Genomic DNA, 23963 nt, shown 5'->3' on the forward strand with positions numbered 1-23963 from the left:
TTGCCTTTCCTTCTTGCCCTTTCTCCACCCCCACCGAAGATTCAAACTAGCCAGAAGAAACGGTTTCAGAAATCACTTGGTCTGCTCTTTAAAAAAAAAGAACAAAACATGTTTCTGCCTTTTTTTTCCTTAGTAAGTCCCGGGGCCCCAGTGGATGGTGAGTGGCTGGTACCACAAGGAGGTGTCTCCAGGACAACCGTATCACACAACTCCGTCCCTGGTGGGAATGGTGCTTCTTGGGATGGTGCAGTGAGCGACTTGTGGGGCTGGACCAGACTTCTCTGGCCGCCCCTGTTACGTAGGCTCCTGATGTGTGTCCTCCTGCGGCCACTGAAGGTTCCTTGGTTGTGGGGGTAACCACTGCAGGTGGACAGGTGCCTGGGTCCCAGGCCAGGGTTTCCCCCTGGGCTGCTGGTCCTCTTCCCAGATTCCTTCCCAGGGGCACAGGCCTGAAGTGCTGCTCCTTGAACTGCTGAGGGAGAGGGAGAGTTTGCAACTGACTCCAGCAAGAGACAGAGCTGGTGGCAAAGCTTTGCCCGGCCGCACCCCTGGGTCACGGAGAAACTCAGCCTGCAGGGGCTGTGCTCCCTGAGTCTGATGGACGGGCAGCTGCTGTGTGTGTGGCTTGGCTGCAAGCCTCCCTCTGGGTTTAGCATCTTCCCACGCAGAGCTCCTGCCGCCTACTCCCAGAGCTTTGGGGGCCTGGCACGCTCGGCTTGCCGAATAGTGCTTGATGGAGACCACGAAGGGTCTGACATGTCTCCTGCCTTGTCTGACCTGTGGATACTCTGGGAAGCCTGTTTCTTTAAATACAGAAAGTACTAATCAAGGGTCTAGAGAAAGATCCAGACTCAGGTCCAGGGCTGCCTTGAGGGAGTGGCAGTGGTTTGGGCTACCTGATCCCCACCCCAGGCACGGTGGGAGAACACTGGGGTCCCCACGTTCCTTGCCTGAGGCCATCGGTGTGTCCCCTTTGTACCCCTCAGACGTATGGTGATATTGAGCATCCATACTTGGAGCCATGGCTGAAGCCAGCGTGCTGGGAGACTGTGAGCCAGGAGCCCTCGTGTTCTCTGGGAGGCCACATGCCATGCCACGCCACAGACGGACCAGGAACGGTTCTCTGCTCAGTGCTGGGCTAGGAGGGCCTGGGCAGCTGCACGCAGCAGTGGCCACTGGAGTGGCTACTATTGCTGCTCACTACCTGGGACCTTGGGCAGCAGCAGCCCCTCCAGCGTGGTCTCTCTGGGCCTTGAAGCATCGTTATGGGAAGGTGATAGCCTTTCACCCTCTGGGAGAGGAGGCCTGGCATCGGGGAGGGAGGATTGGCTTTTCTGATGTCTGCCAGAAGAGACCAGGTGGAAACAGAGGAGAAAAGTGTGGCTTGGAAATGGGGAGGCAGGACGTGTTTATGAACTGGCAGCTGCTGCAGAGGGAAGGCCGCAGTCAGCCTCCCATCCCAGTCCTGGCGGGCAGGTGGCCTGGGCGCGTGGATCTGAGGCCTGGATGGCACATGGGGAGCTGTCCAGGCCAGCTTTCCTGACGCTGGTGGGTACGTACCGCCCTCTCCCATATGGTGGAGAGAAGCCACCTTCTGGGCCCCCCTCACCCAGGGGTGTAGTAAGAATCAGAAAACAGCCTGGATGAGCCAAGGTTCTGAGGAAACAAGAAAGCTGCCTTCCCCGGGGAGAGGATGCTGGTCTTTGAGACAGGATGTTGGGGGAGATTACACTCCGGATATTGGGGATGTAAGCAAGGTGGTATGTCTCGGGGTTTTGAGAGGGGAAGGCTGGAACATGAGGAGCCGTGCTAGGTGGATGTCTACTGGTCAGTTCAGGCTATTCTGCTGGCATGGGACCCGGCTGGCACACTGCTCAGTGTCTGTGGGAATTCAGGCAGGAAGGCCCCAGCTGTTTGAGGATCTCCTTTGGGCGGCTGTGACAGGCTCTCTGGGGCCTTGGGGTCCCAGGTGCCTGTCTGCCCTGGGCCTCCTAGGAGGGAGCCAGCCCGGCAGACCTTTTTCTCCAGTGCCTGCTGCCCGCTTGCCTGCCCAGGGCTTCAGGCTGTAAGTGTCCTAGAGGCTTGTCCAGTACCAGTTCTGACTGCTCAGGCCCACTGGGCACTGGCGGTGGTCAGTGCTGGGGCAGGCCCAGAGGGTGTGTATGTTTTGGGAACCCCAGGAGTGCCTGACTTTTTAGCCCAGCAGGCTGAGACAGATGCAACCAGAAGGGAAGAGAGAACCTGTGGGTCCTCCCCAGGACAGGGTCCCCTCTGGGTTGAGAAAGGACCAAACCATCGGGAAGGAGGCCAAGACTGCATGTTGGACAGTTACTTCCTTCGGGAGCCTTCGGGCTCTGAGAAAGGTGGGACGCCGAGCGTGCCCCGCCCCTCCTCCCACCTGAATGCTCCTCCGGTGGAGATGGTAAAGGGGGCAATGGGCTGTGGCTGGATGCAAGGACGGATGGCAGGGCAGCTTGCACAAAGCCCACTTCGGCCCGAATGCTTCCTCCCCTCGCATCGTCATCCCGAATGTCACACACTGAAGGCCCCTCTCAAGTGCAGCCCTGCTGGCAAGCCCCCCTGAGCCGCCACAGCCATCCTGCAGTCCGATCCCACTCTGCCTGGATTGATGGCCACGGCTGCTGGCGTGTGCACACCCAGAGAGGTTGGCTGCCCAGGGGTGGTCTCTGTAGTCGGTGTGTGCAGCTCTGAATGTGATGGTGGTAAAACTGAAGAGTGTGGTACAGAGGCGTGTTCCCTGTCAGCCTGGGCTTCAAGGGGGCGAGGGTGGCCCTGGGAGACCTGGCCATGGTGAGTTGCATGTGCCCGGCTCAGCCCAGCCTGCTGGTGCCTGAGGCCTGAAGGAACTGCTTTGTTATCCGATTCCTTGTGTGTCTCTTCCCCATGGCTGCACTTTTCATAGTGGAGCCTTTTTGTGCCACCCTCCTCCCTTACCTTTCTTCCTCCACCCTTTGCAGCACACAGCTCCTGCCCTACTCCATGCCCGAGGGCGGGCTTCCTTGGTTACCTAGGAGATTCACCAAGGTGTCATGCTTGGTGACTTTCTCCCTGGTGGCTGAGTTGGGGGCCGGAGAGGTCTCTTCTGAGTGCTGAGGCTGTGTGTGTGAGGCGGGGGAGATTGGGACGGGACATGGGTGATGTGGTCTGATGGGGGTGAAGCAGGGGCCAGTGACATGCTGCTGCCACCTCAGTCTTCACTGGTAATATTTCCAAGGGCTTGGAATGTTCTGAGTGATTAATTTTAGAAAAAACCTTTAGATTAAGGGCTGAAATAGACGAGGGCACTGTGTGCAGCTGGTGAGAACCCTGCTTCCACTGTACAGGAAACCCTGTGCAGTAGCTCCCAATCATAGCTTTTCTATGTCAATTTAAAATACTTATTGAAATCTTTTAAATGGAATAGCTCGCCCCCAACATGTTGTGTTCTGTCTGATAAGCTTGGGTTTTGAGTTCTCATTAAGGTTACACCGGTAAATCCTGAGCGCCTACAATGTAAGACAAGAGTGTGTCCGAGTATGGGATGTTTTTAGTGCATCTTATTTCTTTGTGAAATCGCTGGTGTTAGAAGCAGAGAGAAAGGCTTCTCTTAGCCCTTTGGTCTTGGTTGAGAAGTCGTTTTAGCAGGGATGTCACTGCATGTTAGCTTAGTTAGCTCAGCTCCCTTCTCTGGCTTTGTTTTAATTCTACCGTTTTAAAAAGTATCTCAAGCATCGAAACCTTTGTTAAAAGATATTTTAAAGAAAGTAAAAGCATAACTCTAATATAAATGTTCCTGTGTCAAAGGTTTTAATTCATTAACTAAGGAGGGAACTAGTAAGATGTTACAACTATTTCAAAGAAGAATTCAACACACTTTCATGTAGAAAACCAGGGATGCAGAAACAAATTTATAAACTGATGCAAAATTGGTAAATATTTACAGGGTAATCAATATTATCAGATGCACCTCCACTAGGACAGAATTCACCTTCATTTCTAGGAATAAGAAGAATCTGTATTACTATCCGTTTTCTATAACTTAACAGGGTCATAAAATAGCTCCAGGACAATGAAAGCTAGAGATGACCTGGGAGGGTGTGCTAGACAGGACACCCAGTGACTTTATGCTCACTTCAGTCTTTCATAACTTTTCCTGACACTTCATAATTATCCGGACAAGGATAATTGCCTTGTCCTGATGCTGTCATGCCTGCTTTGCTAGGTATCCCAGTTCTTTGATGTCTAAGATCCCACTGGTGCTGTTTGTCCATTTGCCTGCCCCAAGGTGGAAGTAGGGACTCAAGCTATTTAGACCCAGGAGGCCTGAGCAGAAGGAAGTGGATGTTGATTGAATCAGAGAATGCTTCATTTTTATTGTATTTTTGTTTTTCCTTGTTTTCTTTCTTGGTCATTGCCACAGCCAATTTGGCTATTTAGTCCTACCTGACAAAGACTTTTCCAAAATAGAAAAAATAGGATGAAGTAATCCTATTCGCGGTGGAAGTTAAATTCAGCCTGCCCATTAATTTACTCAAAGGATATTTTAGAAAAATGATATACCCCAACAAGGGACTGTTCTGGGCTTGGCTGGGTTGACCTCTCCTGTTGTTTGAAGGTCATGGAGGCAGAGCACACCAAGACAAGGAGCGAGCTGGTGCACAAGGAGACGGCAGCCAGGTACAACGCGGCCATGGGCCGCATGCGGCAGCTGGAGAAGAAACTCAAGAGAGCCATCAACAAATCCAAGTGAGTCTGGGTGTAAGGGTCCGAGGCCATATGGTGTTCTCTTCTTCCGCATCTTCTCAACCTTTTATGTGCCTTGCACTCAGGGACCTGCCTCACCAGAACCTCTTGCCCAGGCTTCCTATCCCAGAGGGACAAATGCTGAGTTGGGGGCCGCTCCTGGGGAACACAGAAAAAGGAATTTCAAAAGCAAACCATTCCATGGCCCATCTGTCAGAGTGGAGATGAGCTGTCATGCGGCTTTTTGGTCCCTTGAGTGTGGCTCTTCCTAAGCCCTAGGAGTACCCTAATTAAGTTAATAACAATGTACCTACCTATATAGTTTAAGTTTTAAAAATTTGGCTCTCAAAGGAAATTTTAATCATTGTACTGTTATTTGGCTCCGTTGACTAATGAGTTTGCTGACCACTGGCCTGGACCCAACGGCCAGACAGTCCTAGAGCTTCATGGCAGGTGAACAAATCAAGAGTAAAGCATTGGTCTACACCTCACGCTCAGGCGCCAGTCACTAAAAAGAGCCAGGGTCTTCTGGCTGACCAAGAGCCCAGGGGACTAGTATAATGTTTGCATTTCTTGTTCTTGCCCATGACCTGGTTGGGTCTGTAGACCATCACATACTTCTATCCTGGACAAAGCCCAAGGGGACCAACCTGAGCCCGTCCTTCCAGTGGCTCTGCTGTTTTGTCGGGGGAAGACTGGTGCGTCCCCCTTACCCAGCTTTTCCAAGAGGGTGTTTGAGGCAGCCCCTTCTCCGGCCTTATCTGCTGGTCATTCCTGGGGAGCCCACCTCCTTAGAAGAGCTCCGGGCCACATTAGCTGCAGGGCACAACCTGTGACCTAAACAGCCTCCCCAGAGAGGAAAGTGAACCAGGATGCAAGGGCTCCAGGACCTGTGTACGTGTGTGGATTCCCCAAATCTTGAGTGAGGCCAGTGCCTCTGACTGCCATCTGTATCCATTAGGCCCCAGAGCTGGGAGCACCACCTTCAGCTCATGGCTCGTCAGTTTACTAAATCCTGGAAGGACGACCTAGCCTCACACACCTCATGGAGTTTCACTGTGTTATGTTACTCTTGTTTTTTCTCTCTCACAGGCCTTATTTTGAACTCAAGGCCAAGTACTACATGCAGCTTGAGGTATGTGTGGCCTTTGGTTTTGTTGGTAATGGGATTTTTATGCAAAGCCCCACTTTTTGTGATACTTTCAAATACCTCATTTGCTACAAGAGGAGAGTGGAGAGACATTCTTTACTGAGTTTTCAGGCCTCTAAATGGTCTTGCATGGTCTCTGACGTTCTCTACATCTGCTGATGAGTCACTTTCTGTATTGTACTGGGCAGTGGTTCTCGGTATGCTCCTAGGACCAGTAACATCAGGGTCGCTTGGGAACTTGTTAGTACGAATTGCTAAGTCGTTCCCCACCGCCCACTGTGAATGGAGCCCCGCCATGTGAGCTCTAGCAAGGCATTCTGGTCCCAGAGCCCTCCAGGGCATTCTGGTACAAGTTCGAGAACCACAGTGCTGGGACCAAATGGCTATAATGTGGGACTTCTGTGTGAATTTGACAGCCACTGTTGTTTCCCTGATTGGGTTTGTTCTGCCAGTGGTAGTTTCTGGATATGGAGCTTGTTTGTTACCCAGATGGGAGTTGGAAGGGGTAGTGGCTGCTTTTATATCTGGTACACGGACAGCTTTGATAAGAATAATCAGATCCTCAGTCATGTCTTGGAGTGGAGTGATGGGCAGAAAACATGCTTGGACCTGTCTTTCAAAAGCATCCCAAGGCCAGCAGGGGCAGCCTTCACTTACTGAGCCTCCTGTTCTCCTGACCAGCAACTAAAGAAGACCGTGGACGACCTGCAGGCCAAACTGGCCCTGGCAAAAGGCGAGTACAAGACGGCCCTGAAGAACCTGGAGATGATCTCGGACGAGATACACGAGCGGCGGCGCTCCAGCGCCATGGGGCCTCGGGGCTGCGGCGTGGGCGCTGAGGGCAGCAGCACATCTGCAGAGGACCTGTCAGAGAGCAAACCCGAGCCAGATGCTGTTTCTGGTGAGTCAGGGGCTCGTATACAAGTTGTGTGGTCGGCTTCCGGGGCTGTCTTCACCATCACAGAAGGGCCTCACTTGGGCGGGACCGAGGGCTATTTCTGGTGACTTAACATTTTGTGGAATGCTGTGTTCATCAAGTTGCTACTGAGTATTCCTCAAAATCAGGATTCTATGGTCAAGTAAGTTTGGGAAAATGTCCTATGTTCACTCCTCTCTGAGGTTCAAAGTGCATACTACAACATACAAGGGTCTGAGAAGCACTGCAGGAAAGAGCTAAGAACAGGGCTCTGGAATTAGGTTTGATTCAAATCCTCACCTTCCCATCATTACTAGCACATGATGCAGGCAAGGATTTTATCTTTCTGTTTCTTCAGCTGCAGAATGGGGAGTATGGTAGTACCTACTCTCTACTGTAGAGTGGTGGGAAAGATTAAATGAAATTTACATTCCACAGTGGTGGCTGTCACTGGTGTCTGACCATAGAGAGCCCTCTTCCGGGAAAACTGGTATTAGAGGTTTGATGTGGCTCCCTTTGTGTTAACCATGAAACCTCTCCAACACCGTCTTTGCACAATTCCTCTTCCTTTTCTGTGCAATGGTCCCCAGTGGCTCCTTCCCCAACTAATGTTCAAGTGCCGGGCCCAAGTAAAGGAAGAGGAAACTATAATCTGAGAATCAACAATATGAGGACTTTGATATGTATCATCTCATTTACCCTCTATGGAGAGGAACATGAAGCTCAGAGGTTAAGTAACTTGACCAAGGCTATACAACAAATAGTGAAAAAGGATTGGGAATCAGATTTGAGTCCATTTTGCCCCCAACATTTCAGTATTTCTCATTTATGGTAATCATCTATGGGATGCTACAAGGCTGTTTTTAAAGATGAGGGAGGAAGAAAGGGGAGTAGAAGAGGAAAAATCTAATAAGCAGGATTATGTGCAGGCAGAGGGACTAGCTAAAGGCTGAATTGGCTTTCGAACCATGACAATGACATGTCTCTGGGCCTTGGTTATTCTGGTCTAAAAGTAAGTGAAATTACAGAGCACTGGGAAGGCATCTTCTTCTGCAGCAAACTGTGACCTAGGTAGGCTCTGAGTGCGTCTTTTGAGATCAGAAGTCACCTGGAAGACAGCAAAGGTCCCAGCAGGTATTCCAAGCAGGGCTGTTTCTCCCAGCAGCTCCTGCTTCTGTTGTGGAGGAAAGCCTTGATGTCTGACTAGCTTTGTTGGGGGTCCTTTACAAAGGGCCAGCCCTCTTCCTGTGCAAGTGTGGACTGGGGTGGAGAAAAGTCCCTGATCTGTGGCTGAATTCATCTTCTACCTTTAGGCAGTGTCTACTGACACTAACTTGTAGGGCACACAGGCTATGACATTACTGCAAGGACACTGACCATGCATGGGATCCAGCTGCATCCACTTCCCTTTAGCTGCATTAGTCTGGTCGTGCATGCTGGGGAGGTCACGCTCCTTTTGTTAGGCACCCACAGTGGCAGGGATTCTGCAGTCCCATGCTGTGTCTAGCTGTCTGCAGCAGCAAACGCTTCTGGAGGTGTTTCAGGAATTAGGCTGCTATCAGAGCCTGTGTGACTGGTGTTCTCTCATCCTAGTGGCCTCCGAGGCCTTTGAAGATGACAACTGCAGCACCTTTGTGTCTGAAGACGACTCGGAGACCCAGTCTGTGTCCAGCTTTAGTTCGGGACCCATGAGCCCATCTGGGATGGCCGACCAGTTTTCTGCAGTTGTGAGGCCCGGCAGCCTGGATCTTCCCAGCCCCGTGTCCCTGTCAGAGTTTGGAGTGATGTTCCCAGTATTAGGCCCTCGCAGTGAATGCAGTGGGGCCTCCTCCCCGGAGTGTGAGGTGGAACGAGGTGAGTTGCAGCCCTCTCACCAGTAGTGCTGTCCCGGGTGACTGCCTTTGCAGCCAGATTTCTGCACTGTCCTAGACCTTGTTCTAGACTGTGACCAGGTCTTGGAGCCCCCAGGGCTGTGTGAATGTGCTGTTGGTGTTTATCACTGAGATAGTTTCCAAGTCCTGTTCTGGGGGCTTCCAGCTCCATAGCGTGGGTTCTGTCTCTCATCACAACAGTCCTCTTGATAAGCACATGCTAGAGGTTTCTGTTTCCCAGCTATTAAACGAGTATGACAATTTTCATCTCTAAAAATAAGGAAAATAGAAAACTCTCTGAGGAATAAAAGCAGCTATATGATGGAGAACCCTCTGTTATATATATGTGTTGGGCAACACTGGGAAATTCTAGAGGGTTAAGTTGGCTGATTAGTTTGGGCCTAAGTGACTCTTGGAATTGTCGACACTCACTTAATCTTTACATTTCTATAGGAGACAGAGCAGAAGGGGCAGAGAATAAAACAAGTGACAAAGCCAACAACAACCGGAGTCTTAGCAACAGCAGCAGTGATGGTGGCAAGAGCCAGAGCAGCACCTCCCCGGAGGGCCAGGCCTTGGCAAACAGGATGAAGCAGCTCTCCCTCCAGTGTGCAAAGGGACGAGACGGGATTATTGCTGACATAAAAATGGTGCAGATAGGCTGATCCAACCAAGATCCTGGCCCCAGTGCACACCACTATTTATATGAGAAACTGATTGGAGAACATTGTGCCAATAACCTTTAATATATGCCAAATCGTAAGTGTTTCCTCTGAACTGCACCAGGGAGGTTTCAGAGACCTTAAGGCTGAAGATTCTTCCTCTGGTAAGAGCTCTCGGGCTGGTGTGTTTGCAGAGCAGAATTGTTGCTGCAGGCGGGCTGTGACCAGGGCAGTCTCTGTGGAACAGTAACTGTCACAGTGTTATGGAAGCAATAACTAGTTCCCACAAAGAACCCAAGCAAGAAAGGGGCTGGGAAGCTGAGCCCAGCTGGGGTCAACAGTTTGATTCTCTCACCCCCAGTTGGGAAAATAGAGATGTTCTCTCCTTTTATATCTTAGGGCATCTAAATGAAAACAGAACGCAAGACAAAATTCAGATATTCAGAACATACCTTTTTGACCCAGTGAAGGCTTAAAAAAAATCCAAGAACATAATTCATTTATCATCATCTCTGATGTTCGAAAGGGGCTTTAAAAAAAGTATGTATGTTAAAACACCCATTAACACCATTTTCTATAAAGGTTACCATGAACTGCACTTTTTGGGATGGGAAAGGTGAATGCCAATGTTGGGATGGGGGGCCGGGGAGGTGAGGGTAGCAAGGACATATCATAGAAAGAGATTTGTGGTTGGGGAAGAAAAGGTTCTACAGCATAAACCTTATCCTACCAGCCAAGGGGACTTATTCTAAGAGAAGTGCATGTGAAGAATGGTTGCCACTGTTATTCTAGATTGACAAGGTGTTACTTTCTCTGTAGGTTGTAACTTTAAAAATTATTTAAGGGTTATGCTACACTAGTATTTCTTAGAGGAAACTGTCTCTTAAAGCTAGGAAAGGGAGTAGGCATGTGTTGGCAAAGGCTGTTAAATAGATGCAATGGAGTCTGTTATTCTAATAGTAAGTTAAGACTACTTTTCTTTAATGTTTCCAAGGCTACACATATTTAAGAGCACTGTATTTTATTTGTTTTAAAAGGAAAAAAGCAACCCCATTTCAAGTTGTTCGTTAATTCTGTCACAACTTGTATGTTTTAGTCATTTGTAAATCTCTTCATACTGTAGTGTTTTCTTCTTTTTTAATGACTAATACAGTATCTTAATTACAAGGTTATTTTGTACTTGTCTTAATACCTTGAGTGTAATAAAAACCACTTAAGAAAATGACTTAAAATGAGAAATCCTTACCTTGTCTAAACCATCTATTCTAGGCAAATTTCTTGCCATAGGAAGAGCATGGAATGCCGTGATCATCTGTTCTTATTTTCAATTAAAGTTATGGATCTTAATAATTTAAGCCCCCATTTACCAAGGTTTGAATTCTTTTGCTGCTACAAATCTGAGCAATTAGGGACAAGGTGGTTATATTCGAAAAGTGGTTCTCAACTTCTGCTGCACATTAGGATCTCCTACAAAGCTTAAATACTTCTCTGGTCTGAGCCCTAGAGATTGATTTAATTGTTGGGGTATGCTTGGGCATTGGGTTTTTAAAAGCTCCCCAGCTGATTCTATTCTATTTGGTCTAGCCAAAATGAATAATTTCCCTTCCTTATACACCCGTAGCACTGTGTGTGGAGCTCTCTTATAGAATTCAACATTACATTAACTTGCTCATAAACAGGTCTCCTCCATTAGATTTTTGAGGGCAGAGATTAGAACTTAATTCAGTTTGCATCCTGTAAGATTTTTTAACACAAGAAGTTCAAATCATAAATATGTTTATAATAAAGGCCATAGGAAATTACTTATATTTACCAAAGAGAATTCTCACTAGTATAATAATCTACCCCTGTCCTGAATGATAACAGATTTTTTTGAAGTATGAATTTTCAAGCAAATAATGAGTTCTTTAATCTTTTACATGGAACATACTTGATGAAGTCCTTTAATAATCAATTTCTCTAGGTTAAACTACAGTTTCCATAAGTATAAACATTTTATTTCAATTAAACGTATCAAATACAAAATAAGTTTGATAATTGTAAGAGATGATGTAAAATACCACCTTATTTTCAGATTTTTAAAATCTTGAGCATCATTCTGCTCTGATGGATTTTTATGTAAACAACTGGGAATTTACACACAAGACATTAGTATCTTGGCAATTTCTCTGAATGCAATCCCAATTAAAATATATTAAATTCTCAATTGTATTTTCTCCACAGTGCTGTTACCATTAAAAGCACTCAACTAGAGAGCAATTAAAAAGTACCAACTAAACAGTGATGTCTTCAATGTCTCAGACTACTACTTTTGTTAACCTGATAAAAAATGACTGCAACAGTGAATATATATACTTCAGTTCTCTTTACATGATTCAATGGGAGACAGGTACTAACTTTAACAACCTTCACTCGTAAGCATGAGCATCTTCATGCTAAGCTAATTAGTATTTCTTAAAGCTTTATTCTTTCATAACATCTGGGCAACAAACATTTAAAGTCATAAGTGATGCAGAATTAAAATCTGTAATGGTGACTATAATTCATTTGGTAATTAGTTGCCCAAGATGCACAGTAGAGTCACAATACAAGCAGGTTTTACCTTACAACATGCTCTGCCAGAAAGACAATATAAATAGTTCAGATTATACCAGCCTACCATTCCATTCAATGAGTCTATGTCCCTCTCATCTGGTCTCAATTCCCTCTTAGCAAAATCATATCACAGTGTGATTGAGTATAAACTTTAATCAGCTGCACTTTTTAAATACACTGTGGCCCCTTTTAAATGCAAGCCAATTCACAGACACACAAAACCATGTAAGTGGTACTTCTTAAGTAATTTATGGCAATTCTGTCTATACACAATTCTCACTAAGCACTCCGACTTGAGCACCGGATTCCATTTTTAGAGAATTAATTCTGTTCTTACTGTTTAGTGTCCTGCAGATTTGTGTCTTCATTTGAAGAGTTGATTGTTTGGTAAGTATAAAATCCAGTAAGTGCAGCCATTTCCCCATCACTGAAGCTGTGTTGTCTTGATGGGAATAATACTATTAAAGTCCAAGAAAAAAGGTCCGTCTTGTTTAGGCAAAAATGTACTGGGAATGATATTGTAAATCCCAGCAGGTATATTTTCTAGTTCCAGGTAGCAAAACCCACACCTGTATTTAGGGGAAATAAAAACAAGGCTTACAGAAGATGAAGCCACAATAAGCAAAGTAGAAATAAAATATAATCAAAATGCCAACCTTACCTGTAGTCACCACTAGATTTCCTCTGAAAGCCATGGGGACCAGAGTCTCCCACCACAGATACTGTTACAACTTCAAATCCAACACTATACTGCCTAGCAGTAAAAAGAAACAATTACTGCTAAGTAGTCTCAAATACAGACCTAAAAGTAAGCATACCTAAAGTGCAGATGTACTACTGAAGTCAAGTACAGGCTTTCCAAAGCTTCAGGAGGAAGCTTCCTACACTGAAACACATGCGTACTATTTTTACACTAAGTATAGAAAACACCATTTCTATTTTAAAATTGCAGCCATAAAGATTAATACATTAAACTTACTTTAGAAGAGACTACATTTTACTCTAGGCTCCCAAATAATAATGTTAAATTGAAATGATAAAAATACTGTCATTGTATTAGGCAGAACAAGTGGGACAGGAGAGAAGACCCTGAAAAAAATCTCAATTTAAGAAAGTAATTAGCATATGGTAGACATGGCATTCCAAATCAGTATGGAAAGGAAGTATTATTTAGGTGGTGATGAGGTGATAAAAAACTGTTGAATTGTATCTCACACCAAATATAAAAATACATTCCACATGGATTAAAAATATAATGTAAAAAAGAACCAGAAGAAAATACAGTGAAAATTAACTTACTATTTGGGTAGATTTCCCGCCCACAGCAAAATAAAAGACTGATTACTTTGAAATTTTTTTTTTCTATTAAATTTATCTGGGAAAAATACTTGCAAATATATGAAGGAGTTAATGTTCTTACAGACATACCCTATGAAAAACATGACAACTCCAACAAAAAAATGGGCAAGACATGAATTAGCAAAATCGGAAAAAATACACATTGTCAAGTATTTTTACATGTTCAATCTATCTAGAAATTAAATACATAAGGGTAATTAGATAGATACCTTATATCACCTAGAAGACTGGTAAAAGTTTTTAAAATGATTGTGAAAAGTAGCTTAGTCCTATTAGAATTAGTTTCTTTTGAATTTGTAAAGCAGGCACAATTAAGCCTAGTTTTATTTAGTACTATTTTTTAATTTGTATTCTCTAGTTTTTAAACCTTTTAAAATTGTAAAATATATTACAATGACATAGTTTGTAAAGTGAACAAACACCTGGGTTACCATCACCTGAATCAACAGAACCTCTCAGCACCACAGAAGTTCCTTGTATCCACCTTTCTCATCACAATGCCTGTGCCCACAAAACGTTCAATCACTTTCTTGCTTTGTATATATTGCGATTATCAAAGTATGCATCCTTAAACAAGTTTAATTTTGCCTGTTCTTGATTTCATGTAAGTGGAATCATGTAATATATATATTGTTATGATTGGCTTCTGTTTTTCAGCATTATTTTTAAAACTTATCCATCATGTAGTGGGTAGCTATAGTTTATTTTCATTGTTATGTAGGACTATTTTATGACTATTTTATAATCTTAAGTGCCACTGATATACATCTGGGTTGTTTCAAATTTTTGGCTTACAATGGTTTACTGGCCATTTGGATTATCTTTTTTATGACATGCCTGTTCAAGTTTTTATTTAAAAAAAAACTGTAGACTTTTTCCCACTAATGTAGCACATGTAAAAATATTTTTATTAAGGTATCTCCTATAGTCATCCACCTGGAACTGATTTTGCGATCTGATATTAGACAGGGGTCTTAATTACCAATTTTGGTACATGGATACTCAAATTATTTCAGCACCATTTATTGTACAGAGTATCCTTTTCCCACCCTTATGCAATAGCATCTTTAACATAAATCAAACATTCATATATGCATAGGTCTGTTTCAAAACCCTATTCTGTTCTTCTAAGCTCATTTTTAATATAACATTAAGAAAGTTACTCATCACAAACCTTGGTCCTCTTAGTTCAATTAGTAATGGCCCAGTCTTTTCTATATGGAATTGGTAAATGGGATTATTTTTATGAGTCTCTTGGAAATTTGCACATCCTCCAGCACTCTGATCACTCCACTTTCCATGAATCTAACAAAACAAAGTCTGTGCATTAACAAAACTCCACATTCTCCAATTCTATGTTAAAGAGAAAACTCCTTCACAACCGCGCCCTCCCACATCTCCTCAAAGATGGCAACTCCCCACTCTGCGCCCCCCCACCCCCAGGTCTTTGTCACCTACAGTGACTGTCAACGTCACTCTTCATTCCAGCCAGGCTACTTTGCTATACTAAGCACTATCTCCATCTTTCAGCTTTAAATCAAGTTGTTCTCCCTGCCAATAATTCTCCCTCACATTCTCTATACATCTAGCCCACCCTGTAAAGTCAACCCTCAATTTAAGAGGTTCATCCACATGGCTTTCCCTAATGACAAGGTTTATAGTAATCTTTCAATTTCTTATTTCTGCTCACAGAATCACTTAATGTTGCTTACTGAAGATCTTGTATTCCAACTAAGATTGGATAGAGGCTATTTACATTTCCCTTATTCCTTTCAAGTTCTGGACAATTTTATTTTGTAAGAAATTGTTAAATGTGAAGAATGAAAACAGAAAAAGAGAAAAAGGGAATTCTAAGATTTCTCTGAGATCATGACCCAGAGACATTTCTCTTACCTGCTTTGATAAGGTGTACGGTGAAGGAATCTTTGAAAAAGTAAAGCTGCATGCTGAATATACCTAGATTAAAAAAAAATATTGTACTGATCAAGTTTATACTTATAAAAATACCAAAGTGAGAAAAGAATATATTGGAAGTCTAATAAATTAGTTGGCACATATAAAAGTCATATTCTGTAGGCAGCCTGGAATCAATACTGGTTTAATGAAGCTAGGGGATGTGGTATTCACTTTCTCTGGCACTGTGTGTGACTCAGGCCAAATCACAATTTCTGTAGGGCTTGTCTTCTGCATCTGAAGAGTGGAGGCAGCTCCCCAATGTCCCTTTCATCACAAAAAATCTATTCTAAGTGAATTTCTTTACTGATCTTTGGCAGAACAAAATTACAATGATCTTCCCAACTTGTAAGAGCAATGTTTATAGGCAATCGATTCCCTTCCACTAAATTCAGCATCTTCTTTTTCAAGTCAGCAAAGGTATTATGTAGGCTAAAGGAGTTTCTATTGCTTGCTCTGTAAATTTATTAGTCCAATGTACCACATTACCTCAGGACTAAACAAACTATTACTCTGGAAAAAAAATGCTTATTGAAAATGTTATGCAAAATTAAAAGATTACTTTTCAAAAGCATTATTTTAAACATCATAATTTAATATTGAATTGATACACATAAACACACACAAAAAATACACACATTTTCATAAACTTTTTCTGTAGATAATCCCACTTACAAAGCAGAGTACATAATATACTTTATATTGTTTTGTCACTGTATGTTGGTTTACTTACCCGGACTGTGTAATGGATTGTATTCTGTTTTTCATACTGAGAAACCACTAATGTAAAGGTATGGGTCCCAGGTGTGGTCAGCTTTATCTTAGTCAAATAATGAGGGCTGTTAATTCGAATCCCATCAATGTATGGGGGCGGGTCAGCTGCAATAAACCAGTGGGTTTACAGTAAGGAGACTTAAATTTAAGTTTTATGGTTGATGGTAGGAAAAATACTTAAATGAATGGACATCCCCTTAATTGATTTTATCTCTACAATGTTACTAAAGAATTACAATTGCAATTAAAAACTTTATAAATAAATTTGAAACTTTAAAATTAATGTTTCTAATAAAGCAAAAGCAATCTTTTAGAATACATTCAATGATATATAGGATAATCCCTGCTCTCTGCCCTATGCTGCTTTCCTTCAGGATTTGCTTATTTTCTTTTGAGAAAATTTTTAAAAAGATACAAAGAAGTAATGAAAAATGTGTCTATATTCCCCACTACTCGGAATTAAAATTTTTTTCTATATTAGATTTCTTATAAAACAAAGTCCCTTTAAACCACCACCCTTAGTCTTATTCCATTCCACTCTGAGGAAGTTGGTGGACATCTTTTCAAACTTTAACACCCACCTCCCCCTGCACACCCCCAAAAGAATGAATGGGTAATTGTTATCTGTGAGCATATATTTTAAAAAAGGATTGTATGTCTTGTTTTATATCTTTATTTTTCACTCAACATGTTTTTGAAATCCATGCTGTTCTAGATATGGTTTATTTCTTTTAAAACTGCCTCTATAATATTCTATTGTATGAATATAACACATTTTATCTATACCCATATCTAGTTACCCAGACAATCTGAATATTCAGATTATTTCCAATAGTTTGCTATTACAATGCTGCCTGATACATACTTTTATTAATCTCATCAATCAAAGCTGACATAAAATCATTTCATATATGTGCATTACTGTAGGTCATTTTAGATCAGTGCTATATCACTTGGCTTACTTGGGAACACTGACTATTTATAATGTGATCTATTAGAAAAACATTTTATTTTAAATCCTCATCTGAGGATATTTTTTCATTGACTTTTTAGAATGGAAGGGAGAAAGGGAGAGGGAGAGGGAGAGAGAGAGAGAGAGAGAAAGAGAAACACCGATGTGAGGCACATTGATTGGCTGCCTCCTGCAAACATCCTAACCAGGGCCAGGAACCTGCAACCGAGGTATGTGCCCTTGACCTGAATCGAACCCGGGACCCTTCAGTCCGCAGGCCAATGCTCTATCCACTGAGCCAAACCGCCTAGGGCAGAAAAACATTTTAGAATCTCAAACAGGTAATAGGTTTCTAATGCTTAGAGGTGTGTAATCTAGTGTGAAGAGGAAAAGAATGAGGATTATCTCTGATCTTGGACAAGGTTTTAAACCTTTCTATATCTCAGTTTACTCTTCTGTCAAAAGGGGAACAGTAAGGCCTGTTCTACTGATCTGAGTGCTATGATAAAAATAAAATTACAAACTAGGAATACCTTGCCAAGGCAAAAATCACTATTGTGGAAGAGAGGGATCATTGTTAACCCTTTTCAGTCCAACCTCGAGGCTGACTCGACAGATCAGGCGCTAGGAGCAGGTCCAATGTCGAGCAATAAGAACATTAAAAAGTTCAACATTCAATCCCGTCAATTAATTTGGACCAGATTGTTTGAATTCCAAAAATAACATTGGACTGCAAAGGGTTAAAACAGATCCAAGTAAAAAGGGTAACATATATTTGAAATTCAAAAGCAGTGTAACACTGTAACACTAGGAACATTTCACAACACTTTTTGGGCTGTATAATGACCAACATGTGAAAATGGAAAATTTGGCTGGTTTAACCACACATTTATCATTGGAGTACTATATTCCATGCCCATTCAAGAATATCTAGGGATCCTGACTGCTAATATCAATGCCAAGACACACCCAGTGTGATGGGGCAGAATACCATGTTCTACGATTAAGCAAAACAAACTTCAACTTCTGATTCCATCTCCCCCAACACTGCCCGTTTCTTTGCACAGCCTTCTTGAAAGAACAGTCAACAACTGCCCCTTACTTCACAGTCTTTTCGCAAACCACACTATTTCTCTTCCAAGTCTGTTCCTGTCAGGATCAACAATGAGTGCCATGATGCTAATTCCAATGTCTCTTCTCAGTAATTGATGTAGTGGCCATTCTTTCCCTCATGAAATATTTCTTTTCTTGTATTATATGAAACCTTACTATTTCATCAGGTACTCTGTTCAAATTCTTTTGTGGTAACTTTGCCTTTGCTTAATCTTAGGATGACAGAATTCAAGGGTCAGGTCCTGGGTGATCATCTCTGTACCTACAACCCTCTCCATAGATGATTTTATACAGTGCTCTCTTCAAATGACTGTGCAACAAGGGCACAATGTGTTCAGGAGGAGTACCTCAATGAGGGTACTGTGAAAGGAGGTGCATGAGATAAAGGGTGACAGGAAAGTTAAGGCCAGAATTATACACCAGGATAAAGAGCTTGGATTTTATCCAAGAGTCCATGGAAAACCATAGAATTTTTGATCAGACAAAGAATATATGACTTAAGTTTTAGAAATAAAACTCTTACAGCAATGTGAACTCCCAAATTTCTGAGGACTCTATTAAAAACAAATGAAAACAAAACACTTGTAGCATAAACATCTATTTGAGTGGTTTCTATTAATCTATCAGCATAATTTTTTCTGTACATTACCTCCATAAAATGTAATTTTCTACTTAATCATATCAATAAAAATTTAATGTTTGTTTGAATGTTTGCCTACTAAACATACCTGGATAATATACCTTTTTTCCATCAGTCTTGTATACAACCATTGTGATAAATTCTCGATTATTTGCAAAATCATCCTAAAAGCACAAAGAATCCAATATGGTTAAGGAAATGGGCTCAAATGCTCTTAATGGGGGGTGGGGGGGGCTCTAATTTTAAAAGAATTTATTTCAGCTACTTTGTGTGATTAAAATAATTATTTTTCTGGATTAAATTGTCATTCCAATAGACTGGCCATATTGTATGAAAAAATATATTAAAAAAGACTCTAAAGCTATTAAAATATGGTTACCCTTTACAGAATCAGGCCTAATGATTCAAATTTCCAACTCCCCCTATAACACATTTTAATTTTAATATTTTAAAGACCCAAAGCATATATAATCAACATGAAAATCCTCACTAACAGCATAAACTCCCTCATGTTTTTCTTCAGAGATGATTTAAAAATATACATTTTTATTGATGAGAGAGAGAGAGAGAGAGCGAAACATCAATGATGAGAGAGAACCACTGATCAGCTGACTCCTGCACACCTCCTAAGGGGATCGAGCTGCAACCCAGGCATGTGCCCTTGACTGGAATCAAACCTGGGACCTTTTAGTCAGCAGGCTGACACTCTATCCACTGAGCCAAACCAGCTAGGGCTCTTGGCTAGGGCTCTTCAGAGATGATCTTTGAATAAAACTTCTAAGAGTATGATTACAAATGATAAATTTCCTTAGAGGAAAATATTCATTTATCTACGAAAATACCATTTTCAAGCCACCCATATAAATAAAACAGGCTGATGATTCAATTACATATTTTGTTCACAATAGTCTAGTTATTTTTAAAGGAGTTTCTATATGGAATATCATAAGAAGGGTATCAGTACCTTGTCTGTTATGTGTCTACTAAGCAAAACCCAAACTGCAGCGCCCCCTTGTGGACACTGCACCTCCAACTTGTACTGGGGATTGTTGGCCAGGCTATAGGCATCTTTCACAGGTCCTTGCTTAGCATCCCAAGTACTAAAAGATCAAGTCAACAAAGAAGGAAATAATGAAGTGTTGTGTTTCAGATATAATTAAGTTACCAGGTTTAGTTTTTACAGTTTCTGGCATGACTAAGAAGCATATATAAAGAAAATAACTATTACATGATAGTCATTTTGGGGAATGACAAAAAGAGATAATACTAGTCTTCCTAAATTAATCATTTTATTTTAAATAAAAAATGTGAAGACTACTTTAAAGCATATTCTGAAATATGCAAAGAAGTTACCTGTGAATACATGTTGATTCTTTAAAAAGACCTGGATTCCAACTCAAATAAATCACATCATAATATTGGCAGAGATCATCCCATGAGATCCAAAATATTCCTAAAAATTAGATATCTTTATTAATCTAAAAATATCTTAATAATAAACGACTTGTCAGTTAAACACATTTCACATTATTAAAGCATGTTATTTAGAGATCAAATAGTATTAAAATTACAAAAAGATGTATTTACCATTGTCTATTTTTTGAGCTGTTCTAGGATCAAAGTTTAAATATTTTTGCAACTCTGGGGTCCAGTTTTTTACATCATTTTCACTATATCGTCCTTTCCAACGTAAATGACTCCAGGGATTTTTCAACTGGATAAATCGCAGCCCCTATTAAAACGAAAACAAAAAACAAAACAAAACCAGGAGATAACAAAGTTGCAAAAACAGTTTTTACCATATTTTCATAAATTGTATCATTCTCTAAGGGAGGATGCATTTTGAATACGTATCAATTTTCTTCAAATAAATTTGAAATTAATATTCTTTAACACTTTCACATGTCACACATCTGATCAAGAACTGCAACTGGCTACCTATCCTTAGAGCTATGCAGTTCATATGGTAGTGACTACTTAAAATGAAATTAAATAGATTTTAAAAATCAGTTCCTAGTCACACTAGCCACATTTTAAATATTCAAGAACCACATGTAGCTAGTAGCTAAAGAATGGCACAGCACAGAGAACATTTTCATTGCAGGCAGTGCTGCCTTAGAGCATCAAGTATTTCCTGTTCTTTCAGAGCCTACTCTACACTGGCCCCACCATTTTCATACCCCACATTTCTTTGTCTAGTCTAGTCTTTCCTCTCAGAATCCCATAAATAATTCTTATTCAATTTCACCTCTAAAGGCATTTGTTCATGTCGTTTCCATTTCCTGGAAGGCCCTCTCTGATCCCTTTGAACTCTTTCAGATCCTCTTTAGCTTCTTCCTCTACTGATTATCTCTGTGAAGACTGAAGCAGTGAAGAAAAGAGTGAAGAAACCTGTCTCCAGGCCACAGCTTACTCCATCTACACATGTTCTAAAGAGCCTCAATCTTTACAGAATAACTGCCATTAAGAATTGATACTGTGTGATTTTTAACTTAAAAGGCTGTTACTTGAAATTCTTATTTTACTGGCAATCAGGGATTTTGAAATGCTTTATTTTCAAGTAAGACCAGAGGTGCCTATTATTCTCATAAACATGTTATTTGTTTAGTTTCCTTTGATCATTCAGAACAAATAGTTTTATTATTCAAAGTAAATTACATCTCAGAAATTTTCCTCAAACTCAAACTTACTTTCATATTGCCTGTTTCATTATCTAAAATTTAAATCTTGTGGCACTACCTCAATATTGGTCACTTATTATACCTACCTCAAAAAATGTTTTAACAATAATATATATATATATATATACACACACACACACACACACACACACACACATATTAATAGCGACTTTTATTCCCAATATTTTGCTTGTGTTTGTTTTAGAATGTAATTTGCTATAAACAAACCTCTCAGTTTATTCGATTCATATAAATTCTTATTTTTTTCTTTAAGTAGTCAAATTTTATGTCATATTTAAAGGAAGACAATTCTACAAAAACTGGCTGATTTAGAAAGCCTTGAAACTATATATTTTTAAATGTTGTAGCCTTCATAATTCATGTAATTCCACAGGCCACTAAGAAAATCAGTCTTATTAATACACAGCAGTTATTGTTGATTGATCACTGATTCTATATATTTAAGCAGGGGAAATTGAAAGACACTGTTAGTTAAACTTCCCAGTGACTAGACAGATTAGGTACCAATTTATTAGAGAAAAAAAATCCTTCCTTAAAAATCTTTCTATTTTCTAATCTATAGGACAGATCCATTTTTCAGTTAAAAATAATCAATAATCTGAAAAATACTGAAGTCAACCATTTCAACACCTGAGCACAGAGAAAGGGTCTGAGAGGTCTGAAAGCATATAACGGCTACCAGGAAGAGAAAGAAACACTTGCAAACCCACTGGCATGTTTCTTCATCACAGGTATCTTATTTTTGGCATCCTTTCTCAAGTATGTACCAAATGCAACTATGCTCTAGAGCAGCGGTCGCCAACCTTTCGGACCTCACGGACCACCGGTTGGTGACTGCTGCTCTAGAGTCTAACACTGATTGACGCCAACACCAATGTACTGTCCAAAACCTTGGGGGTGTGTATTCACCTCAACTCTTCTACTTGCATGGAAAAGAGAAAGAGGCATATAGTATTTCTGCTGTCACCAATATCTACGTTGTCACTGTCATTACATTTCTCATCTTTTTATAATTCCCAATGACAGATCAAGCTGTTTAATGTAATAGGTGAAACGCTTTTAAAACTTTGCCTAAACCTTGATTTGTCCGTATTCTAAAGTCCAATATATTATTTGGGATCCTTGTAATGTCTTATTAACAAACAAGAAAAATAGAAAAATATTTAAGGTAAAACCTTGAACTCTCTAATATCCAAAACAGCATATGCATGTGTGGGAACCAGGCCCCACTTTTCTCCTTCAGCTTCAGTCATCATTCCAGTTGATGCAGTGATGAGGACATCCCCTTTGTGAAACCTGGAATCACCCAATAGACAAAGATTAAAAGAAAAACATTTATAATCTCAGATCACATCATCTTTCCTTTTGTCTAATGGTTCCCATGAACATTTCCACAAATTTAAAATCTTTTAAAAATTAAGCTAATCCCAACACCCTTTGAAGGACTTTAACAAGAATTACATTTCCATTTCACAGCTTAATTTATGTGAGATAAATTATCACATCCCCCACCCCACCCAGTTTTAAACATTTGAAGGAAAGAAATGCTAAATTTTCAAATGATTTACAAATAAAGATGAAGACATAAAATGCCAAATGGACTTCCTCCAAAGTAATATTCATTATCAAATCACTGAGTTTTTTAGTTTCACTAATGAATGTGTATTATTTATAGATAGTTTTCCAGTCCCTATATGTTACCAGTGCGTTTTGAAGTAAAGGGGGCTGTATCTATCCACTGCCCTAGATTCTATGAAATGAACTGAAGAGCAACAGCCACTCCCTCCCCTACATATCATTTAAGGCCTCAGTTAACTTCCTCTTTATGTTCTCAGACTTCTCTTTTCCCACCTTCCCTCAAATTGGTAAGTATTAAGGAAGTAAAAAATTTTCCCATATTAAGACAGTCCAGATTCAAATGTTTTAGACTATCTATAACCCGGGTTAACTGTGTATCTATAAATAATTGAGGGCTGGTTGTAGCAAGTACATAAGTGAAGTCAATTAAAAACACAATTTCCCTAATAATGGAAAATGGCAGTCTCTGTAATATCTATTCTAAATAAGGTATGTAGTTTCAAAACAACCTTTTACTATGAAAAGAGAGAGAGAGAGAGAGAGAGAGAGAGAGAGAGAATGTTTACCTTTGATAAAGCATTCGGAAAGAATTATCCTTACTGAAAGTCTGGCTATCTGAATGCATAGCAATCCTTTCTGGTATCCACCCAGTCAGTGCATGAAGATCAATATTCTGCAACATTAAACACATTTCAGGACTGTCAACCTTTTTTTTCAAAATCTAAATACATCCCCAGGATAGTTATAAATCTTACTGATTTGATATAATGATTTTGACAGGAATAAACCAGAAGTTAATGTGTTTTTTTTTCTATCAGTAATAAACTTCTTGTAACTCATATTCCTACCTGGATTTAAGCACAAGCTTACAATCTTTTCCTAAAATCTTTACTGCTTTCCCTGAATAAACATGAAAACCCCAAACACATAACAGGAAAAAAAAACTGCTTTAATA

The 23963-nt window shown here is 41.1% G+C and overlaps 2 protein-coding genes across 8 annotated transcripts in view; one reads left to right on the forward strand and one right to left on the reverse strand.

Moving 5' to 3' along the window:
• The window catches only part of SH3BP5 (SH3-domain binding protein 5 (BTK-associated)), an 88083-nt gene extending 77509 nt beyond the window's left edge, over positions 1 to 10574 (forward strand). Inside the window, exons 5-9 of the mRNA XM_006770211.2 lie at positions 4616 to 4746; positions 5836 to 5878; positions 6575 to 6794; positions 8403 to 8663; positions 9134 to 10574. Of these exons, the coding sequence (XP_006770274.1) occupies positions 4616 to 4746; positions 5836 to 5878; positions 6575 to 6794; positions 8403 to 8663; positions 9134 to 9345 (867 nt within the window). The 3' untranslated portion in view covers positions 9346 to 10574. The remainder of the gene's footprint in view (positions 1 to 4615; positions 4747 to 5835; positions 5879 to 6574; positions 6795 to 8402; positions 8664 to 9133) is intronic.
• The window catches only part of CAPN7 (calpain 7), a 43616-nt gene continuing 23443 nt past the window's right edge, over positions 3791 to 23963 (reverse strand). The window contains exons 10-22 of one of the 7 annotated variants that reach the window (XR_001514980.1): positions 23575 to 23681; positions 22606 to 22726; positions 20316 to 20460; positions 20082 to 20181; positions 19693 to 19828; positions 18817 to 18892; positions 15983 to 16128; positions 15190 to 15252; positions 14471 to 14601; positions 12599 to 12691; positions 12275 to 12506; positions 4561 to 4902; positions 3791 to 3996 (exon numbers count right to left, since the gene is read on the reverse strand). Coding sequence is in view for 2 of the 7 variants with exons in the window: in XM_015568108.1 (XP_015423594.1) it covers positions 12362 to 12506; positions 12599 to 12691; positions 14471 to 14601; positions 15190 to 15252; positions 15983 to 16128; positions 18817 to 18892; positions 19693 to 19828; positions 20082 to 20181; positions 20316 to 20460; positions 22606 to 22726; positions 23575 to 23681 (1263 nt within the window). In the remaining 5 variants the exon portion in view is untranslated. Of the gene's footprint in view, positions 3997 to 4560; positions 4903 to 6782; positions 6963 to 8660; positions 8951 to 9407; positions 9747 to 11226; positions 12507 to 12598; positions 12692 to 14470; positions 14602 to 15189; positions 15253 to 15982; positions 16129 to 18816; positions 18893 to 19692; positions 19829 to 20081; positions 20182 to 20315; positions 20461 to 22605; positions 22727 to 23574; positions 23682 to 23963 lie in introns of those variants that run through there. The other 6 variants (XR_001514981.1, XR_001514982.1, XR_001514979.1 and 3 more) reach the window with 6 other exon arrangements.

Source organism: Myotis davidii, unplaced genomic scaffold (assembly GCF_000327345.1).
Source record: "Myotis davidii unplaced genomic scaffold, ASM32734v1 scaffold962, whole genome shotgun sequence".
Taxonomy (NCBI): domain Eukaryota; kingdom Metazoa; phylum Chordata; class Mammalia; order Chiroptera; family Vespertilionidae; genus Myotis; species Myotis davidii.